At 66.6% G+C, this 16,660-nt stretch overlaps 2 protein-coding genes across 5 annotated transcripts; both read left to right on the top strand.

The window, feature by feature from the left end:
• Positions 1 to 10,727: 10,727 nt before the first annotated feature.
• On the top strand, positions 10,728 to 13,587 carry NAA80 (N-alpha-acetyltransferase 80, NatH catalytic subunit). Of its 3 annotated transcripts, none has more exons than XM_076346233.1 (2): positions 10,728 to 10,764; positions 12,810 to 13,587. In XM_076346233.1, the coding sequence occupies exon 2, from the start codon at positions 12,818 to 12,820 to the stop codon at positions 13,517 to 13,519; it is 702 nt and encodes a 233-aa protein (XP_076202348.1). In that variant the 5' UTR covers positions 10,728 to 10,764; positions 12,810 to 12,817; the 3' UTR covers positions 13,520 to 13,587. The 3 variants fall into 3 exon arrangements, with proteins under 3 accessions (XP_076202348.1, XP_076202347.1, XP_076202349.1); XM_076346232.1 differs by lacking the exon at positions 10,728 to 10,764 and adding an exon at positions 11,632 to 11,743; XM_076346234.1 differs by lacking the exon at positions 10,728 to 10,764 and adding an exon at positions 11,777 to 11,783.
• On the top strand, positions 10,742 to 16,468 carry HYAL3 (hyaluronidase 3). 2 transcript variants are annotated; one of them, XM_076346229.1, is made up of 4 exons: positions 10,742 to 10,764; positions 14,716 to 15,645; positions 15,750 to 15,839; positions 16,016 to 16,468. In XM_076346229.1, the coding sequence occupies exons 2-4, from the start codon at positions 14,749 to 14,751 to the stop codon at positions 16,367 to 16,369; spliced, it is 1,341 nt and encodes a 446-aa protein (XP_076202344.1). In that variant the 5' UTR covers positions 10,742 to 10,764; positions 14,716 to 14,748; the 3' UTR covers positions 16,370 to 16,468. The 2 variants fall into 2 exon arrangements, with proteins under 2 accessions (XP_076202344.1, XP_076202345.1); XM_076346230.1 differs by lacking the exon at positions 10,742 to 10,764 and adding an exon at positions 11,699 to 11,743.
• Positions 16,469 to 16,660: the final 192 nt, after the last annotated feature.

Below are 16,660 nucleotides of genomic sequence, written 5' to 3'. Positions count from 1 at the left end.
CCCAGCAGAGCAGCTGGCGCTTTGTGGCAAAGATGAAACATGTGGGCAGGTGTTGCCCTGGACCACTGGAAAAAGCGGCTGTCCTGCCGCTCTCCGGAGGATGCCGGCTTCTCTGGGGCTGAGGTCTTTTCTTTCCTGTTAGACGTCTTTCGGGAAGAGGAGATACCCCAGCCTGCAGAGCGTCCTAGGGCTGGGGCTGCTGCTTCGTCTCTGCCTGAGCAGAGTCCTCACTGGGGGCCGAGTGCCACCTCGTCCATGCCCTCGGCAGCTGTAAGTTCAGCCGTTGTAGGTTAAACTTCGACTTCAGCCTTCCTCGTCCAAGGATGAGGACCGTCTGAGTCGCCAGGGAGGAGACCAGGGGACTGGTGTCTTTCCTTGAGCCTTGAAGGACTGTGGGGACACAGCAGCAGAGGTGAGGTGACAGCCCTGTGTCCCCTCCAGGCAGGGCACGTTGCACCCTGTGATTCCGAGGGCTAGGAGGGAGCCGGGGGGCAGGTGGCTCAGCTGGAGGCTGCTGGTCAGGAATACCCCCCTCCAGAAACACGCCCCTCCCCATAGATGCGCTGGGAGCAGAGCCCCCTTCACCTCGGAGGGGAGCTCCGTGCCGGGGTCCTCTCTCCTCCCCGCTGCCCTCACTCACCCTCTCTGATGTACTCCATCTTCTCGTGTTCATCCACCTGCTGTCCGATGAGCCCTGAAGGGACACAGCACGTCGGGGACCCTGCTGCCTGTCGTGGACCCCGCTGCCCATCGGGGACCCCGCCACCCAGCCCACCTGGCCACACAGCTCCCCGGGGAGGGCTAACCCCAGAGTGCAGCATTGCGGAGGGGATGGATGAGCCTCCTGCCAGCCCCACCTGCACAGGCAGGGGTGGGAGGGGGTGAAGGGGTGCCCCATAGGTCCTGTGCTGGGCCACAGGGACCCTGGGAGAGGGAGGGACCCCAGGGCTCGTGGCTCACCGATAAACCTGACAGCCTCCCGCCGCAGGGGCTCCTGCGGGCTCTGCAGGTAGGGCTGGCTCTGGTGCAGGTAGTCCTTGGCCCTGCTCCTTTTCCTGGCCAGCTGGAGAGGAGAGAAGAGAAAGGTGCAGTGTTGGTGCAGAGCTGCCCCCCAGTCGGGCTGTCCCCCCACCCAGGGCCACCCTCCTTCCCCCCAGCAGGACATTCCCAGCTCCCTGCTGTGTGGCATCGGGGTTCGGAGGGAGCAGAGGGCTCCCTGGGGACGCTGGGGTGCCATCCTGGTGGTAGGGTCCCCTTTGGGATGCCAGGGGTGAGGACAGCGTGGAGCAGAGCCTGCTCCGGGAGGGTGTGTGCCGCCACAGGGGCACAGCCCTCTGTCCCCCCTGCTGGGCATGGGGCAGGGCTTGCCCAGGGTGGATCCTGGGGGCGTTGGGGCTGTGCTTACCAGGCACTCACTGATCCTCCATGCCTGCGCGGTCTCAGCCAGCTGCACCAGCTGCCCCCACTTCAGGAACTGTCCAGCGCTGCAGAGGGCTTCCTGGGAGGCCTGGTGAGCAGCAGAGATGCCACCACCATTGCCGGGGGCACAGGACCCTGTGTCCCCCCTCTTGGCAAGGCTCAGAGCCTGTCCCTGCCCGTGCAGGGAAGATGCACCAGCTGGGGACTGATGCCGCCACCAGGTTCAGCACCCCAGGGGAAGATAAGGGCAGCCACCTTCTCTGGCTGGAAGCCTGTCGGGGCTTCAACATTTTGGCCTTGCTGGCCCCAGGCTGCTGTGGAGCCATAGCCCAGGCTCTGGGGCTGCAGGGACCCATGCCAGGGGCTGTGCGGAGAGAGCTGGGTGGGAAAGGGACCCTCCTCCCCCATCCATCCAGGCAGCAGGAGGAGAAAGGCAGCAGTGGGCAGGGAGGCAGGCTCTGCCTGGCCCTAGGGACTCAGCAAGCTAGACCTCACGGCGACACAGGTTTGAAGGGCCCAGTGTCAGCACTGCCCTGCCCAAAGGACTGGTCAGGTTGGGAATCCCACCTTGGCCACCCTCTTGTCCTGGTCATGCAGGTGAAAGAGCAGCGGCAGCAGGCTGTCCCACACCTCCTTCTTCATCTTCTTCTTTTCAGCGCCCACCACGAGCCCCATCGCGTTTTGGAAGAGACGGATGGAGAGCTCCCGCACGGTGTCCGACTCCTGGGGGAGGAGGGGAGGAGGACCTCAGTCCCAAGCCCATGGCGAGCAAGGGGCTAAAGTGGAGATGGACGTCCCCAAAACAGTCACAGGCAGCCCTGCTCCAAAAGGGACCAAGGTGCAGCATGCAGAAGGTCTGCCCAGGGGGGCTGGGGTCCCCAGGGCCGGGGGCTGAAGAGGGAGACCCTGCAGAGGGCTGGGGGATGCTGCCAGGGCAGGGTGCACATCGGTGGGGCTCAGCACGCCTGCTGCTGTCCTGCCACCACCGTCCCCCCAATGGCAGGGAGGCCGAACCGGGGTGAGTCCACGTGGGGGATTTGGGACGCAGCACGGAGCCACCGAGGGCAACGATGGGGTCTGGGGGCTGCGGGGCAAAGCATCCCCCTGCAGAGCATGGGGGCTGCAGTGGGAGGCGCGAATGGAGGTGTCCAGTGAGGGTGGCACGGGGCTCTCCCCCAGCCTTACGTCATTGAAGAGCGGCTGGAGCTTGTCAGCCAGTGCCAGGGCAGTGAGGCTAGACATCTTTCCCTCCAGCAGCCGGAGCATGTTGCTCAGCACAGGCAGGGCCATGGCACTGGCATCACTGTCAGCACCCTGCAGCTGCTCCATGATGTACGGCAGCAGGACGAGGGTTTTCCTTGCCTGTGTGAGACACACCACCTCCTTTTTGTAAAGCAGCAACCGATCACAGGGGTGAAAACCCACTCCATGAACACCAGCCTCCCCACTGGCTTCTCCGCAGGCAGCATGGGTTATGAGGGCAAGGTCCCGACAGACAGGGCTCATCGGCATGGCCATGGGAAGAGCAGGGCACAGAGCGGGAGAACAGACAGCACTGGCCCCTTGCCAGCCCCTCGGCTGCCCTCGTCTTCACCAGACCCACTGGGCAGGCTGGTGGGCGACCGGCGCTGCCTGGAAAGCTGCCCAAGCTGCCAGCAGCCCCCGCCGTGGCTGCTGCGTTTCACCCCAGGGCTCAGCACCCCACGGCCAGGCTCTGCAGACCCCACGCTCGGGCTGGTCGCTCTGCCACCAGCATCCCTGCCGGGATGTGCTGGCAGCGGGAGCCCATTCCCCCGGCACTGCTGCCTCTCTCCTTGCACGGCACAGCCATGGGGCAGAGGGCTGGGGAGGCAGGAGAGCTGGCAGCAGCTGGCACAGCTCCTGATGCCCAGAAAAGCCCAAGCCACCGTGTTACCCACTGCCCACTGCTCCACCCTGGGCTGCTGTCCCAGCTGTCCCGGCTGCCCCCTACTCACCATGTCAGGCATCTCAGTGAGCCTGAGGATGCCCCTGAGCACCAGGCTGGGCATCCCCAGGCACTGACTCCGCAGATATGTGGGGAAGATTTCCAGGGCACGGTCCAGCTCTTCATTGAGGTCGGTGCAGCCCAGCATCTGAAACACACGCAGCGGGAGCTGGCGAGGTGTGGTGCTGGCTCCAGCCACCAGCTCAGGGCAAGGACGCCAGGGCAAGACCAAGCCTGGACGGAGGCGGCAGGGACTGTGGAGAGCCCCCGTGCCCCACACCACACCACACTGGTTGCTTGACTGCTCCTCCACGGTACTGACCAGAGCCCACCTGCCACCCCAGCTCCCCCTGCCGTGGTGGGCATGGGAGAGCCAAGCGTTGGAGGAAGCTTGGAGCGGTGCCATCAGGCTCACCTCGATGAGGAAGACCATGGCGATCATCTCCCAGGTGGGGTCCTCCACACTGAGGAGCTCTGTTAGATGGCAGAAGATGGTGGAGCGCAGGGGTCTTGGGGTCTTCATCATCTCCCTGGCAGGGGGAAGGAGGCACCGTAAGGCCTGAGCTGGGTGCACACATCTCTGGGGTTTGCACCAGTCTGGACATCACCAGTCTGCAGCACTTTCTCTGAGCAACAGGGACCCCCCTGCCATCAGCCCCAAGGGAGGGGGTGACGTGGGGTGCCTAGTCCCTGAGGAGCGGGGAGAAGGGGCTCTCACCTGGCCACGATATGCACTCCCATGAGGTGGGTCTGGGTGCTGAGCAGGGCGTCCCAGCCACCCTGCGCCTCCATGGCCAGCACCTGGCTCTCAAAGCCCATGCCGCAGAGCAGCAGTCTCATGGACTGCACCGCAGACCTGCACAAGGAGAGATGCTCAGCTCCTGCTGGGACCCCGGCTTGGCTCCGGGTGGCTGGCAGGGATGAGAGGACAGGGATGGAGCACCTGATGGGAGTGAGAAGATCCTGTTGGTACTTCCTCCAGAAGATGTGCACCTCCTGCAGTGTCAGCTCCGTGGTGAATGACACTTGGAAAAGCAGCGCCAGGAAAAGCTGGGGGAAAATCGCCTCCACCTCCCGCAGGAAGGTGGGCTGCAGGAGGATCTCGCTTATCGTCCTGGCTGCCTGCAGAAGACACCCAGACACCAAGATGTCCCCGTGCCCCAGGGAGGTCAAGACTTGGGGTGGTCAGGGAAGGGAAGCGGCGGCCCCAGACAGCTGAGAGCAGCCCCAGAGGTCTGCGAGGCCTCATCCAGCAACTCACAGCCAGGGAGAGGATGCGCGGGTTGTCCTTGGTGGAGGTGGAGGTCTTACGCAGCGACTGGTTCATCAGCATGCTGAGCAGTTCCCGCAGCACCTTCTCCACAGCCTGGGGCTCGGACAGCATCACCTTCCACATGGCCATGGCGACACTGCGGAGACAGTCCCCCAGTCCCCCAGGGCTCTGTCAGCGGGGACACCCCGGAGTATGGCTGGGCTGAAGTCCCTCGGGAAGGTCTTGGGGCCCCTCTCCCAGTGTTAGAGGAGCCCCAAAGGCTGGTGGGCCCCGTACCGGGTGCATGTCGGGGAGCACTGCAGCAGGCTGGACACCACCTCTCTGGGGTGTTTGCCCAGCAGCACCAGCAGGGCCCTGTCCAGGCTGTCGAGGGCTACCACTGCCTTGATGGAGGGCAGGTTTCTGTAGATGGCCCACACAATGTTCGGCACCTGGAGGGGAGACACAGGTGGGAGTGGGGATGTCAGCTGGGTGAGTGCGGCCGTTTCCCAGCTCCCACTGGGAGCTGCTTGCTCAGAAGTTGCGGTATGCCGGCTTGAGATGGCATCAGTGCTGGCCAGGTGTGGAACTGGGGGAGGAGCGGTCCCCCAGTGGGCTGGAGCATTGGCCGTGCCACCCACAGGCTACTTGCCTGCCCCGGCTGGAAGGCAGGGTCCGCCACAAGGACGTCCACCATGTAGGCAGCCATGCTGATGCTGTAGGCACTTGGGTCTCTCAAGCTCTTGATGGCCATGAGGATGATGTCTGCCTGGTCGGAGGGCTGGACGTATTTCATGAACATCTGCGGGATGAAGGAGAGGAGGGGAGATTTGTCACCTAGAGCGTCAGCCAGACCATCTCGGCTGTGCAGTGAGAGCGGGACACAGAGCCAGGCTGCGCTGGGGAGGATACCGACAGTGAGGGTCAGGGTCCCGCAGGGAACCGGAGCTTGCGGGGGGCCTTTGCCTAGCCCCTGCTCAGGAACAGCACGAGCCCCCATCATCCCCATGCATCAGGTGTCCCTCCGCTCGTGCTGACCCCCCTGGCCACAAGCCGAAGGTGCTTCTTACCAAGAAGATTTTGCTGGCGTAGCTGGTTGGCGAAAGCTGCCAGGGCTGCCTCATTTGCCACCTTTCCTGGAGCTGCAGCTGCCCTGTGTCATGCAGCCTGGGCCACCTGCCTGGGGAGGAGCAAAACTGAGGTGCTCAGAGAGAGGGTGCAGAGCTAGAGGTGCAGTCTGAGAGCATTGGGCTGAAAAGTCGCTGGCAAAGAAAGAGAGCACCCAAACAGGTCCAAGGAGCAGGTACCCAGGGAGGGTCTAGGGTTATTGTGAGCAGGGGCAAGGGGAAATGGCTTTTCAGACTGCAGGCAGGCAGGCAGGCAGGTTGGATCAGGCTTTCTCTCGCCAAGGAGAGTGGCCCCTGGCTGCCCATGCCTGGGGGGACTCAGCCCGACACAGCTTCTCTTACTTCTGTGCTGCAGGATGAAGGTGTGCAGATGATGGAGAGCTTCTGCAGCCTCGTTACGGGTCCCCTTGTCCTTGCAGGTGCAGCAGAGGCTGAGGTGCCCCACCAGCCTCCCCAGCATTGTAAACTGATGCGTCTTGGAGCACTGATGTCTGAGGACTGTGGCTTGTGCAAAGCAGGGGCAGACCTGGGGGAAGAGAGGCAGCGTGGGCACAAGGTGAGCCTGGGCACAAGGTGAGCCCCAGCTGCTCCCGGAGCAGCCAGGCAGCAGCCCAGAGCAGGGCAGGGCTGCTGGACCCAGGTTCCTGCCTGTGCCCGGGGCAGCCCTGCCCTGCCCTGCCCTGCCCTGGGAGAGAGCATGGACAGGACAGGGGCAGGGCAAAGACCCCTGCTCCCGACCTCATGCTGACTGGGTGCCCAGCTTCCCCGGGAGGTGCCAGGGCTCAGGGGGTTGGGGGACTGGGGCTGCCCAGACCGGGAGCTCAGTACCTGCAGCAGGGGGTAGATGGTGATGAAGTTGGCCAGGCTGGCAATCCGTGCCAGGGCCCTCTCCTGCACCACTGCCAGCTGGAAATTGGTGAAGGGCAGCAGGAGCTGGGAGGAGAAAAGCTGCTGATGTGCCAGGGAGGTGGCATGGCACAGCACGGCACGGCACAGCCAGGCTTGCTCCGGGACAGTGCCTGGGATGGGGTATGTGTCCTTCTTGCCCCTCACAGCCACCTGCTGCAGCCAGGCAGGTTGCTGCATGCTGCTCCTGCTGCTGCCGCCTCTGCTGCCTTCCACTCACTCCCCCTCAAAAAAAGTCTCTCCACCCCCCACCCAAGGACCCCAAGGCTTTGGGATGACCACCTCCCTGGGGACCTGCGGTGGGGGCTCTGGGATATGGCCCGTGGTGAAGCTGGAAGTAAAAAGCCCCAGGGCTGGGCTCCCCTTGCCGGACAGGCAGGTCCATCTGTGAGGGAGTGCTGGGCAGGACAGGCAGCAGGCAAGGCTGCAAGGGTGGGGTGGGCTGGGGCAGGAGGAGAAGGGGCTCTGGCAGCAGCCAGGAGGCAAGGGCACTGGTGTGGGGGGCATGGTAGGGAAGGAGGGATGTTCCCTGCCCCCCTCCTTGCATCAGGCGCTGGAGGGGGCACCACTCAAGCTGGGGGTCACTGCCTGTGGGGACCCTGTGCCAAGGCCAGACCTGCAAGATGTTCTGCAGCTCCAGGATGCCAAGGGTGCCGGCACTGCATACCAGTGTCTGCAGCATGCTGTCCATCGTGGCCAGGGTCTGCAAGGGAAACAGTCTTGGGGGCAGCCCTGGAAGCCTGGGGGGGGATGGCCGTGGCCCTGCAGTGCCCAGGAAGGGGCCTCGGGGTGGGGGAGCTTCCCATGGTTCACCCCATGGCATACCTTGGAGTAGAGGGAAGCTTCGGGGCCCTGGGTGTCCTGCGGAGGCAGGTAGAAGACGCTGCAGAAGCAGATGTGGAGGAGGCTGCTCCTCTTCTCCTGCAGAAGCAGCCCTGCTCTGCTGTGGGGACAGAGAGGTGCTCTTCAGACCCAGCAAGGAGGACGCAGACCCCGGGGTTGGAGACCTGGGCTGATGTCCACACCACAGGGGACATCTCAACCCCCCATGACACTGACACTCACCTTTAGGGGGAAAACCCCGTGGCACCCCCTACCCTGCTGTCTGCCTCCCTCTTGGACCCAGGACTGGGGATGCCCCCCACCTGGGACCGGTGCCGTCAGGGCTGCCTGGCACCGGGGAGGCCAAGCTGGGGGCTGGGGCAGGTACCTCATGGAGATGATGGCCAGCATGGCTTGCTGCCGCATCATGGTGACCTGGCGGTCAGTGGGTTCCTCTTGCAGCAGCACCTGTGGAGCACAGCAGGGTGGGACGGATCGGGATGGCGCAGTCTCCCTTGCCCAGCAAGAACTTGCGGGGCTGGCAGAGCCCAGGTGCCCCCATCCCAGCACCCCCTCCCCACCCAGCACGCAGTGGTCCCAAGCCCCATGTCGGGAAGGGCTGTGCCCACCACAGAGCCACAGGCTGGCTGAGAGACCTGCAAATGTCATCAGGTCCAAGCCCCGGCTCCAGCTGGGCCACCCAGGTGGCTTTGGAGCATCTCCAAGGATGGAGACCCAGAGAGGTGCTCATCTCCACCCCCCTGCCTGGCCGAGCCCTCTCCTGCCCCCAGGGCTGTGCCGCTGCCCACTGCCCCTGCCTCAGCCTGGCTGGCTGTCCCTTTACCTCAATGGTCTCCACCACCTCCAGCTGGCAGAAGTAAAGCATGTCCCACACGGTGGACCCCGTGCTGGTGGTGCCGCAGATGGTGCAGATGGAGGCCAGAAACCTCAGCTTCTGGGCCTCTTGCTGCCAGCCGGGGAGGGGACAGATGAACAGACAGCATCAGGGGGGAGAGACAGCCTGGGCGGGCCCAGCACAGCCCCCAGCACCTTGTGAGCATGGGACGGGGGCAGAAAGACCGGCCAGGAGACACGAGCACAGCCTCGTAGAAGCGGCCACGGATACCTTTGGTCTGCTCCTGAGGAAGGCTTGGATGGTGTCCAGGGTATTCTCTTCCTCCCTGGACAGAGCCAAGGTGGACCGGCATGGATCTGGCCGAGAGAGAGCAGGCAGGGCTGGGGGGCAGGCAGGGGGGAAAACCCGAGCCCTCTGCCCAGCTCCCAGGGATGTCACGAGCCCTGGCTCAAGGCTGGGACACTGGTGTCCCCTGTGCGCCCCAGGGGCGAGGGCGCAGTGCTGGAGGGCAGCACGGGGAAGGGGCCCTGGCATGCCCGGGTGAGGGACATGCTGGCACCAGGGGGCAGGGAGGGTCCCTGTCCTGGGATGCCCTGACAGGGCTGGCTCCCTGGCCGCTGCCTCGTGGGAGCCCCGATGCCAGCCTGGCTGGGGGATGCAAGCAGGGCAGGGTGGGCAGCCCCCTGCCCGCAGCGCCCGCGTACTCACCCGCCCGCAGTGGCTGGACCTTGCACATCTCGTTGGGCTTCGGCCTGGAGCTGGGAGCTGGGGCAGCTCCATCCTCCTCCTCCCCCCAGGCCTGCCTGGGGTGGCTGGGGGGTCTCCCTGCCATCCTACGGGAGGGAGGGAGGAAAGGGGTGAGGGGGACCCCGCGCCCCCTGGGGCTGCCCTGCCAGGGGTGGTGGGGCAGAGATGGCTGCGCTCAGGGGGCTCCTCACTCCCACCCTGTCCCAACACCGTCCTCCCACACACTGGGGGGCCAGGGCCGGGTGACACAGGGTGCCACAAAGTGCCCCAATGTCACCCCCCCCAAGCCCCCCGATCCACCCCTCCCCAGGACACCTCCTTGTGCCGGGGGGACGGGTCTGACTCCCTCTTCCTCCTCCTCCCGCTGGGGTTCATCTGTACTGGGGGCGTCCCCCTTGTCACAGGGACCCCTCTGTCCCCTGTCTCCTCCCTCCCGGGACTTGGTGCCACCCCCACCCGTGGCCAGGCTGAGCCGGGGTGCAGCCCCCAGCCCCCCAGGCACACCGAGGCACTTCCCTCTCAGGACAAGGCTGTGGCAGGTGCACCCGCCCTGACAAAGACCGGGTGCATTAAGACCGCTGCGCCTTCACTTTTTGCGCCTTTAAGGTGGCGAGTGCTGACCACCAGGTACAGGCTTTGGGCCAGTAATTACAGTCACATATACGCCTCGGGCGAGGAGTAAGAACGGTAAGGCCCTCAGCCAGTTAGAACTGACCACGGATCGACTAGGGTGTAAATGGAGCCCCGCCGCAGGGCAGGTGGAGCCGGTCCTCCTCCTCGGAGCAGCGGGTCTGCGGTCGGGGACTCTCCCCTTGGGTCGGGACGCCGCCCAGGGAAACTCCTCGAGGTTGAGAGCCCTCGTCTTACGGGGGAGCGGCTGTGCACGTTTTGGATCCTCGTTTCTAAAGCCGGCCGTGCAGCGTTAACCCCTCGCCCACCACCCTGAACCTGTGGCGTACTGATGATGTCGAGCGTTGGCGCCTCATTTCTAGTTAGTTTTCTGCTAAACAATTTTGGTTAAAATAAAGTTTGCTTCTGAATCTATCACTTGCCTAATCTGGTTACGTGATCCTCCGCAACAAAGGCCGGCGGGGCTCCCCTCGCCCCAAGGCTGGTGGGCGCACAGGGACGCCAGACGCCCCCCCGTGCGCTCAGCCGCAGCCGCGCTGACCCACGACTGTTGGCGTCGGCAGGGTCCCCCCGGTTACGGTTGCCACGGCTCACGGGAGGGTTCCACCAGCCCATAGCTGGCACCAGGGCGGGGGGGGACTCCCCCCGCTCCCCTCCCCGGGGCCCGCGGCCCCGCTGGGCCCGGCCCGGGCCTGCTGGGCCGTACGAGGGGGAGTGGGGGCCCGGCCCCGGGTGCTGGGGGGGCCGGTGGAGCGGGGAACGAGGTGGCGAGCGCACAGAAGGGTCGCTGTGAGGGGACGGGCGGGAGGCAGCGGGGCGGGCCACGGCGGCAGGATCCGCTCGGCCCTCCGCCACAGCGGGGCGGCCCGGCCGCGGGGAGGGGGGCTCACGCCGCCCGCCTCAATGCGCATGCGCACACTTGGAGGGGCGGGGGACGCGGCCTCCGGCCGCCAGGGGGCGCGGTTCGGGCGCCGAGATGCGGCGGCGGCGGAAGTGAGCGCTCGGAGGCGGAGGTGGCGGCGGCGGGGCCGGCAGATCGGTACGGGCGGGAGGGGGCCGGGGGAGCGGGGGGAGGGAAGGGGAAAAGGGGAGGGGGAGGGGGGTCCGGTGATGGGTCAGAGATGGGTCAGTGAGGGGACAGTGAGGGGACAGTGAGGGGTCAACGATGGTCTCGGTGATGGGTCCGAGATGGGTCAGTGATGGGGTCAGAGATGGGTCCGAGATGGGGTCAGAGATGGGTCAGAGATGGGGTCAGTGATGGGGTCAGAGATGGGTCAGAGATGGGATCAGAGATGGGTCAGAGATGGGGTCAGAGATGGGGTCAGAGATGGGTCAGTGATGGGATCAGAGATGGGTCAGAGATGGGTCAGTGATGGGTCAGAGATGGGTCAGAGATGGGTCAGTGATGGGTCAGAGATGGGTCAGAGATGGGTCAGTGATGGGTCAGAGATGGGGTCAGAGATGGCTCAGAGGTGGCTCAGTGATGGGGTCAGAGATGGCTCAGTGATGGGGTCAGAGATGGGTCAGAAATGGGTCAATGAAGGTCCCAGTGATGGGGCCAGTGATGGGGTGGGGTCCGTGTGTTTCGGGAGGTGCAGCCATGGGGTGGGGGCAGTGATCAGCCTGGTGGTGCCGTTCAGGTTTGTGCACCACGTATGGGTGCGGTGTGATTTGGAGCGATGGGGGGCTGCAGGCAGGGTGGGGTGCTCTGTGCGGGGGGGCACAATCTGGTTTGGGTGCCGTGTGTGGGTGCAGCGCAGGGTGCATGCTGTGTGCAGCAGCCGGGCAGGGCAGGATGGGGTGGCCTGTGATGGGGTGCAGTGCAGGGTGGGTGCCCTGTGTGGGGGTGCAGTCTGGTTTGGGTGCTGGGGGGAGGGGCCGTGTGGGGCCCTGGACAGACGTGTCATTCACGCCAGGGAAGCAGAACCAGGCGCTGCGGTTGGCCATGAGCTTGGGCTGCTTCCTGCCGCTCTGCTGTGCAGGCACCGAGGGCACGGGAGCCGGCAGCAGCGGGCAGGGTGAGTGTGAGCAGGGTGAGCGGCGGGAGCAGCGGGCAGGGTGAGCGGCAGGCCGGGTGAGTGGCAGGCAGGATGGGCAGCCCCGTGCCCCTGGGAGGGGCTGGAGAGGGGCAGGCGTGGGGGGGAAACTGGGGACCGGGGTGGGCAAAGCTTGGCGGCGTGCCGCAGGCAGAAGCAGGCAGGAGGGCAGGCGTTGGGGGGGCTTCCCCCTCCACTCGGGGCCCCCCCGAGTGCAGAGGCATGCTGGCAGGTCCTGGCGTGGGTTTGCTGGGGAGACAGAAGGAAAAGCATCACCAGCCTGGGGGTGCCGGTGGGCCCTTGGGGTGCTGCCTGGCCTCCGAAGGGGGGAGTGCGGGCCAGGCTGGGAGTCAGTGGTCTTGGAGCTGGGGGGGTGACTTTGGGGGACACCCTGAGGGTGCGGGGGGCAGGGCCGGGCCTTCCACCCTCCAGAGGGGGAAGTGGGGCAGTTTGCTCAATCCCAGCTGATAAGCCAGCGCAGTGGTTCCTCCTGCCCACTGCCTGCGGCTTCTCCTTCACAAGGGGAACGGCCACTGGGCCGGGACAGGGGTCCCTGCCACTCACTGGTTTTGGCAGGGGGCTTCTGCCCCCTTGAAGGCTGGCAGGGACCCCCTGAGCCCCTGCACTGGCACGGCATGGCTGGAGTCTGCTCAGCTCGATGGCACTGCAGTTCTCTCTCGATGGCCAGGGACACGTGTGTGATGAGCTGGCTGGTCTCAGGCAGGTACCCAGGTGGCAGGAGCTGGCGGCAGGGCTGGGGAGGGGTCAAGGCCAGCCCTGTGCCTCCTGCCTCTGCCCCTCCGCCGGCTCGGTGGTGCCAGACCTGCCCATGGGTCTCACGGCACGGGCAGCTGGAGCCAGCACCATGCGCCACTTCCCCGCCACAGTGCTGTCGTTTGACCTCAGACCCGCCGCTAACTCCCACGAACCCATCTGGCTGCGCCGCTGGGGAGCCGCGCCTGCGCCGGGGCTGGTGCCAGGCTGGGAGGGAGACACATGGTCTGTCCCGTACTGCCTCTGAGCTGTGGCCTGCTTGGTCTCCCGTCAGTGAGAAGAATGGGCTCCATGTCGGAGGAGCTCAGCCTGGTCCCCCTGCACCGGAGGCCGGAGCTGCTGGAGGCCTGCGCCGAGCTGCTGGGCGAGGAGTGGGGGAAGAGCCGGGCGTCGCGGCTCCACACGCTCCAGCGCTCCTCGGATGCCTTCCCCGCCTGCCTGCTGCTGCTGCGGAGCCGGGGCCCTGCCGCCCGGGAGGGTCCCTGCCAGCTTGTGGGCCACGTCCGGCTCTCCCGCGTGGCCGGCCGTCCCCGCGACCTCTTCGTAGAGAGCGTGGTTGTGGCCCGGGCGCTACGGGGCCAGGGCTACGGGCGGCGGCTGATGGAGGCCACCGAGCAGTGGGCCCGGGCCCGGGGCTTCAGCTGCCTGCACCTCACCACCCACGACAAGCAGCATTTCTACGCCCACCTGGGCTTCGTCCTGGGCGAGCCGGTGCAGAGCGTGGCCTTCCTCAGCCCCGCCATACCCGCCGAGGTGCTGCGGCTCTTCTCCGCCCCTCCTGGCACTGCCACCACCACCAGGCCAAGGGTGCCCTCTGCCCCCCCGCCGCCCCTTCCGCCCCCTGCCGCCCCCCCGCCGCCCCCACCACCGACCGTGGTCTGGGCGAGGGGAGTCCTGGCCGAGAGCAGAGGGCAGAGCCTCCTGGAGACCCCCCACCGCGACGCCAAAGGGCTGCCCATCTTCTGGATGAAGAAGGAAATCTGACGGGCTGGGGCCCCAAGCTGGTGATTAAAAGCGAGTGCGGACAGGGGCTGCCTGCCCCGGCGCTGCCTGACTGCCTGCCATTCTTTGGGGCTGGCACCAGCTCCCCCAGCCTCCCCACTTTGCCCTGGCCCCATTGCCAGGGTGAGGTGGTCCCCACACCCTGCCCTGTCTGGGCACGCTGGCTCCGCTCCCACCCGGCCCCCAACTTTCCTGGCCGGAGCCCTGGGACCACCAGCGCAGCAGGGAGCCAGGCCCACCCCAGGCTCTGGGGTTGGGACTGGTCCCAGGAGTGCTGCCCAGTCCCCCCAGTGTCTCCTCCACCCAGGGGAGTAGCTGTGGGGCAGCTGGGGCTGATGGTGCGCCGTGTCCGCCAGCGTGGCTGCCGCTCTCCCCGCTGAGCAGCCTGGGGAAACTGAGGCACACGATGGCTGGAGGGGCACCGGGGAGTGTAGGGCAGGGCATCACAGGCTGCAGAGTCCCCTGCCTTGCACCGCGAGGAGGGCAGGCGGCCAGGCCCCCCTGAGGCAGCCGGTGGCAGCAAGGGCTGGAGACACCACAGCAGGAGCAGGAAGGTCAGGGAGAGCGGCTGGGCCCCGCGCCGGGGATTAGTGCTGTCCTTGCTGCGTCACGCGGCCCCCGAGCTCATCCCCTGCCTAATCCCCTCACCCCAGGTGGCTGGCCGGCACCGGGCAGGGGCACCTGTCCCCCTCCGGCCCTGCCCGGGCTGGGGGGGGGAAAGAGGTGCCCCTTTGGCTCCACCATGCCTCTCGTGGGGCTCAGCCTCTCAGCAGGGCACCTGGCCTGTCTTGGCCCTGTGTTGAAACAGGGAAGAGGGGGTCGCGGTGCCCCCGCTATGGGCAGTGCTAGGAGCTGGCAGGGAAACCGAGGCACCGGGGTTGGCGGCTTGCAGTGCCACACTGGAGCCGTGCCATGGCTGCAGTAGCGCAGGCAGGGACGCTAGGCACCGGGGCGCAGCAGGCAGAGGTGCCCGCTGGCAGCGGTGAGGCAGGAGGTGTCTGAAACCCCCAAGTTTGCTCAGTCCCATGGGATTTTGGGGTGGGCAGCACATACCTGTGGGGCAGCCTGGCCCCCGTGGCTGATCCCAGCCCACCACACAGCAGGGCGGCAGCACCGGCAAGGCCAGGGTGCCTGCTGCGCCCCACCACCTCAACCCCACCGCTCTCCTTTCCCCGCAGGGTGCCAGCCCCGCAGGCAGCTGGTGACACAGGATGGTGCTGGTGCTGGCGCTGTGGGCCTGCCTGGTGCTGGGCATGGCTGGTGGGGAGGGCCCGGCACCAGAGCCCCTGGTGGGCGACCAGCCCTTTGCCGTGGTGTGGAATATCCCCGCCAGCCGCTGCCAGCGCCGCTTTGGCGTGGGGCTGCCCCTCAGCGACTACGGCATCGTGGAGAATCAGGATGGCCGCTTCGCAGGCCAGAACATCACCATCTTCTACAAGAACAAGTTTGGGTTGTACCCCTACCTGTCGCAGCAGGGCATCCCCCGCAACGGGGGCATCCCCCAGCGGGTCCCCCTCGGCGCCCACCTCGCCAGGGCGGCCAGGGACATCCGCCTCCTCCTGCGCCCTGCTTTCCACGGCCTGGCCGTGGTGGACTGGGAGGAGTGGAGGCCCCTCTGGGCCCAGAACTGGGGGGCCAAGCGGATCTACCGGGTGGCCTCGGAGCAGTGGGTACGGGACCGGCACGGCCTCCTGCCAGCACGGCAGCGGCTCCGGCTGGCCCGGCGGGAGTTTCAGCAGGCGGCACAGGCTCTGATGGAGGAGACGCTTCTCCTGGGCCGGACCCTGCGCCCAGGGGGGCTCTGGGGTTTCTACCGCTTCCCGGACTGCTTTAACAGCAACTGGGCCAAGAAGGCCAACTACACTGGGCAGTGCCGGCCGGCAGAGGTGCAGCGCAACAACCTGCTGGGCTGGCTCTGGGCCGCCTCGGCTGCCCTCTACCCCAGCATCTACCTACCGCCGGCGCTGCCGCCTGCCCTGCGCCAGCGCTACGTGCACCACCGGCTGCGCGAGGCCCTGCGCGTGGCTGCCTTCGGGGCCAACGGCCTCCTGCCCGTGGTCGCCTACTCTCGCCTTTCCTTCCGCCGCTCGCCCCGATTCCTGGAGCTGGTAAGTGCCGCAGGGCCGGGGCAGCAGGCATGCCAGGGGTCCTGCTGGGCGCCAGGACGTGTCCCGTGCCCCCCAGCCCAGTCATGTCTCTCTCTTCCTGGCAGGCTGACCTGGTGCATACCATCGGGGAGAGCGCAGCGCTGGGTGCAGCCGGACTCGTGCTCTGGGGAGACATGTCGTACTCCCGCTCGGCTGTGAGTACAGCCCCTCGCCGCACCGGGGCACTGGAGCCAGCAAATGGCGGGCAGCAGGAGGTGGCATGGGCATGGGACGTACGGGACAGCCACATCCCTTGTGCCTGCTGGGGAGGGGTGGCCGGAGGGACCCCAGTGCCGGGGTGGGTTCTCACTGGTGCTTCCCACCCCCCCAGGAGAGCTGTGCCAGCTTGCGCCACTATCTCATGTTCACTCTGGGTCCCTACGTGGCCAACGTGACGGCGGCAGCCCGGGAGTGCAGCTACGGGCAGTGCCACGGGCACGGGCGCTGCGTGCGCCGGCAGCCCCACGACCTGGGCAGCCTCCTGCACCTTGGCCCCGGCACCGGCCCGCCGGCCTCTTTCCGCTGCCACTGCTACCGCGGCTGGGCCGGCGAGGGCTGTGCCCAGCGGGTCCGGCCCGGCCCTGCCACCTCCTGCCTGGCACCCACCCACGCTCACGACCTCTACGGGCACAACGATCTCCCGCCCCCCGACACCTGCCTGCCGCAGGGCATGTGGGGCTGGTGACGAGGGCCGGGGACCGCCACGGTCCCCTCCCCTCGTAGCACTGCTGCCTGACGCTTCCTATGGTCTTATTAACTTAAATAAATCCTCTGGGCCCAGGTGGCATGGTCCTTGTAGGCAAAGCTGGGGGGGGGGGGGGGGGGGGCTCTGTCATGCCCCCAGGCTGGGCACAATTGCCATTGCTGCCAGGAGGCAGCAGAGACCCCAGTTTGGCTCTGGCTGGGCCCGCTCGTGCCTCAGTTTCCCCATGCAAGCTCTGCCCTGCGGTCACCCTAATCCCACGGTGAGCTGGCA

Source organism: Aptenodytes patagonicus, chromosome 8 (genome assembly GCF_965638725.1).
Source record: "Aptenodytes patagonicus chromosome 8, bAptPat1.pri.cur, whole genome shotgun sequence".
Lineage (NCBI taxonomy): Eukaryota > Metazoa > Chordata > Aves > Sphenisciformes > Spheniscidae > Aptenodytes > Aptenodytes patagonicus.
The sequence above is the reverse complement of the archived record's forward strand: the minus strand, read 5'-3'. Positions and strand labels throughout refer to the sequence as shown.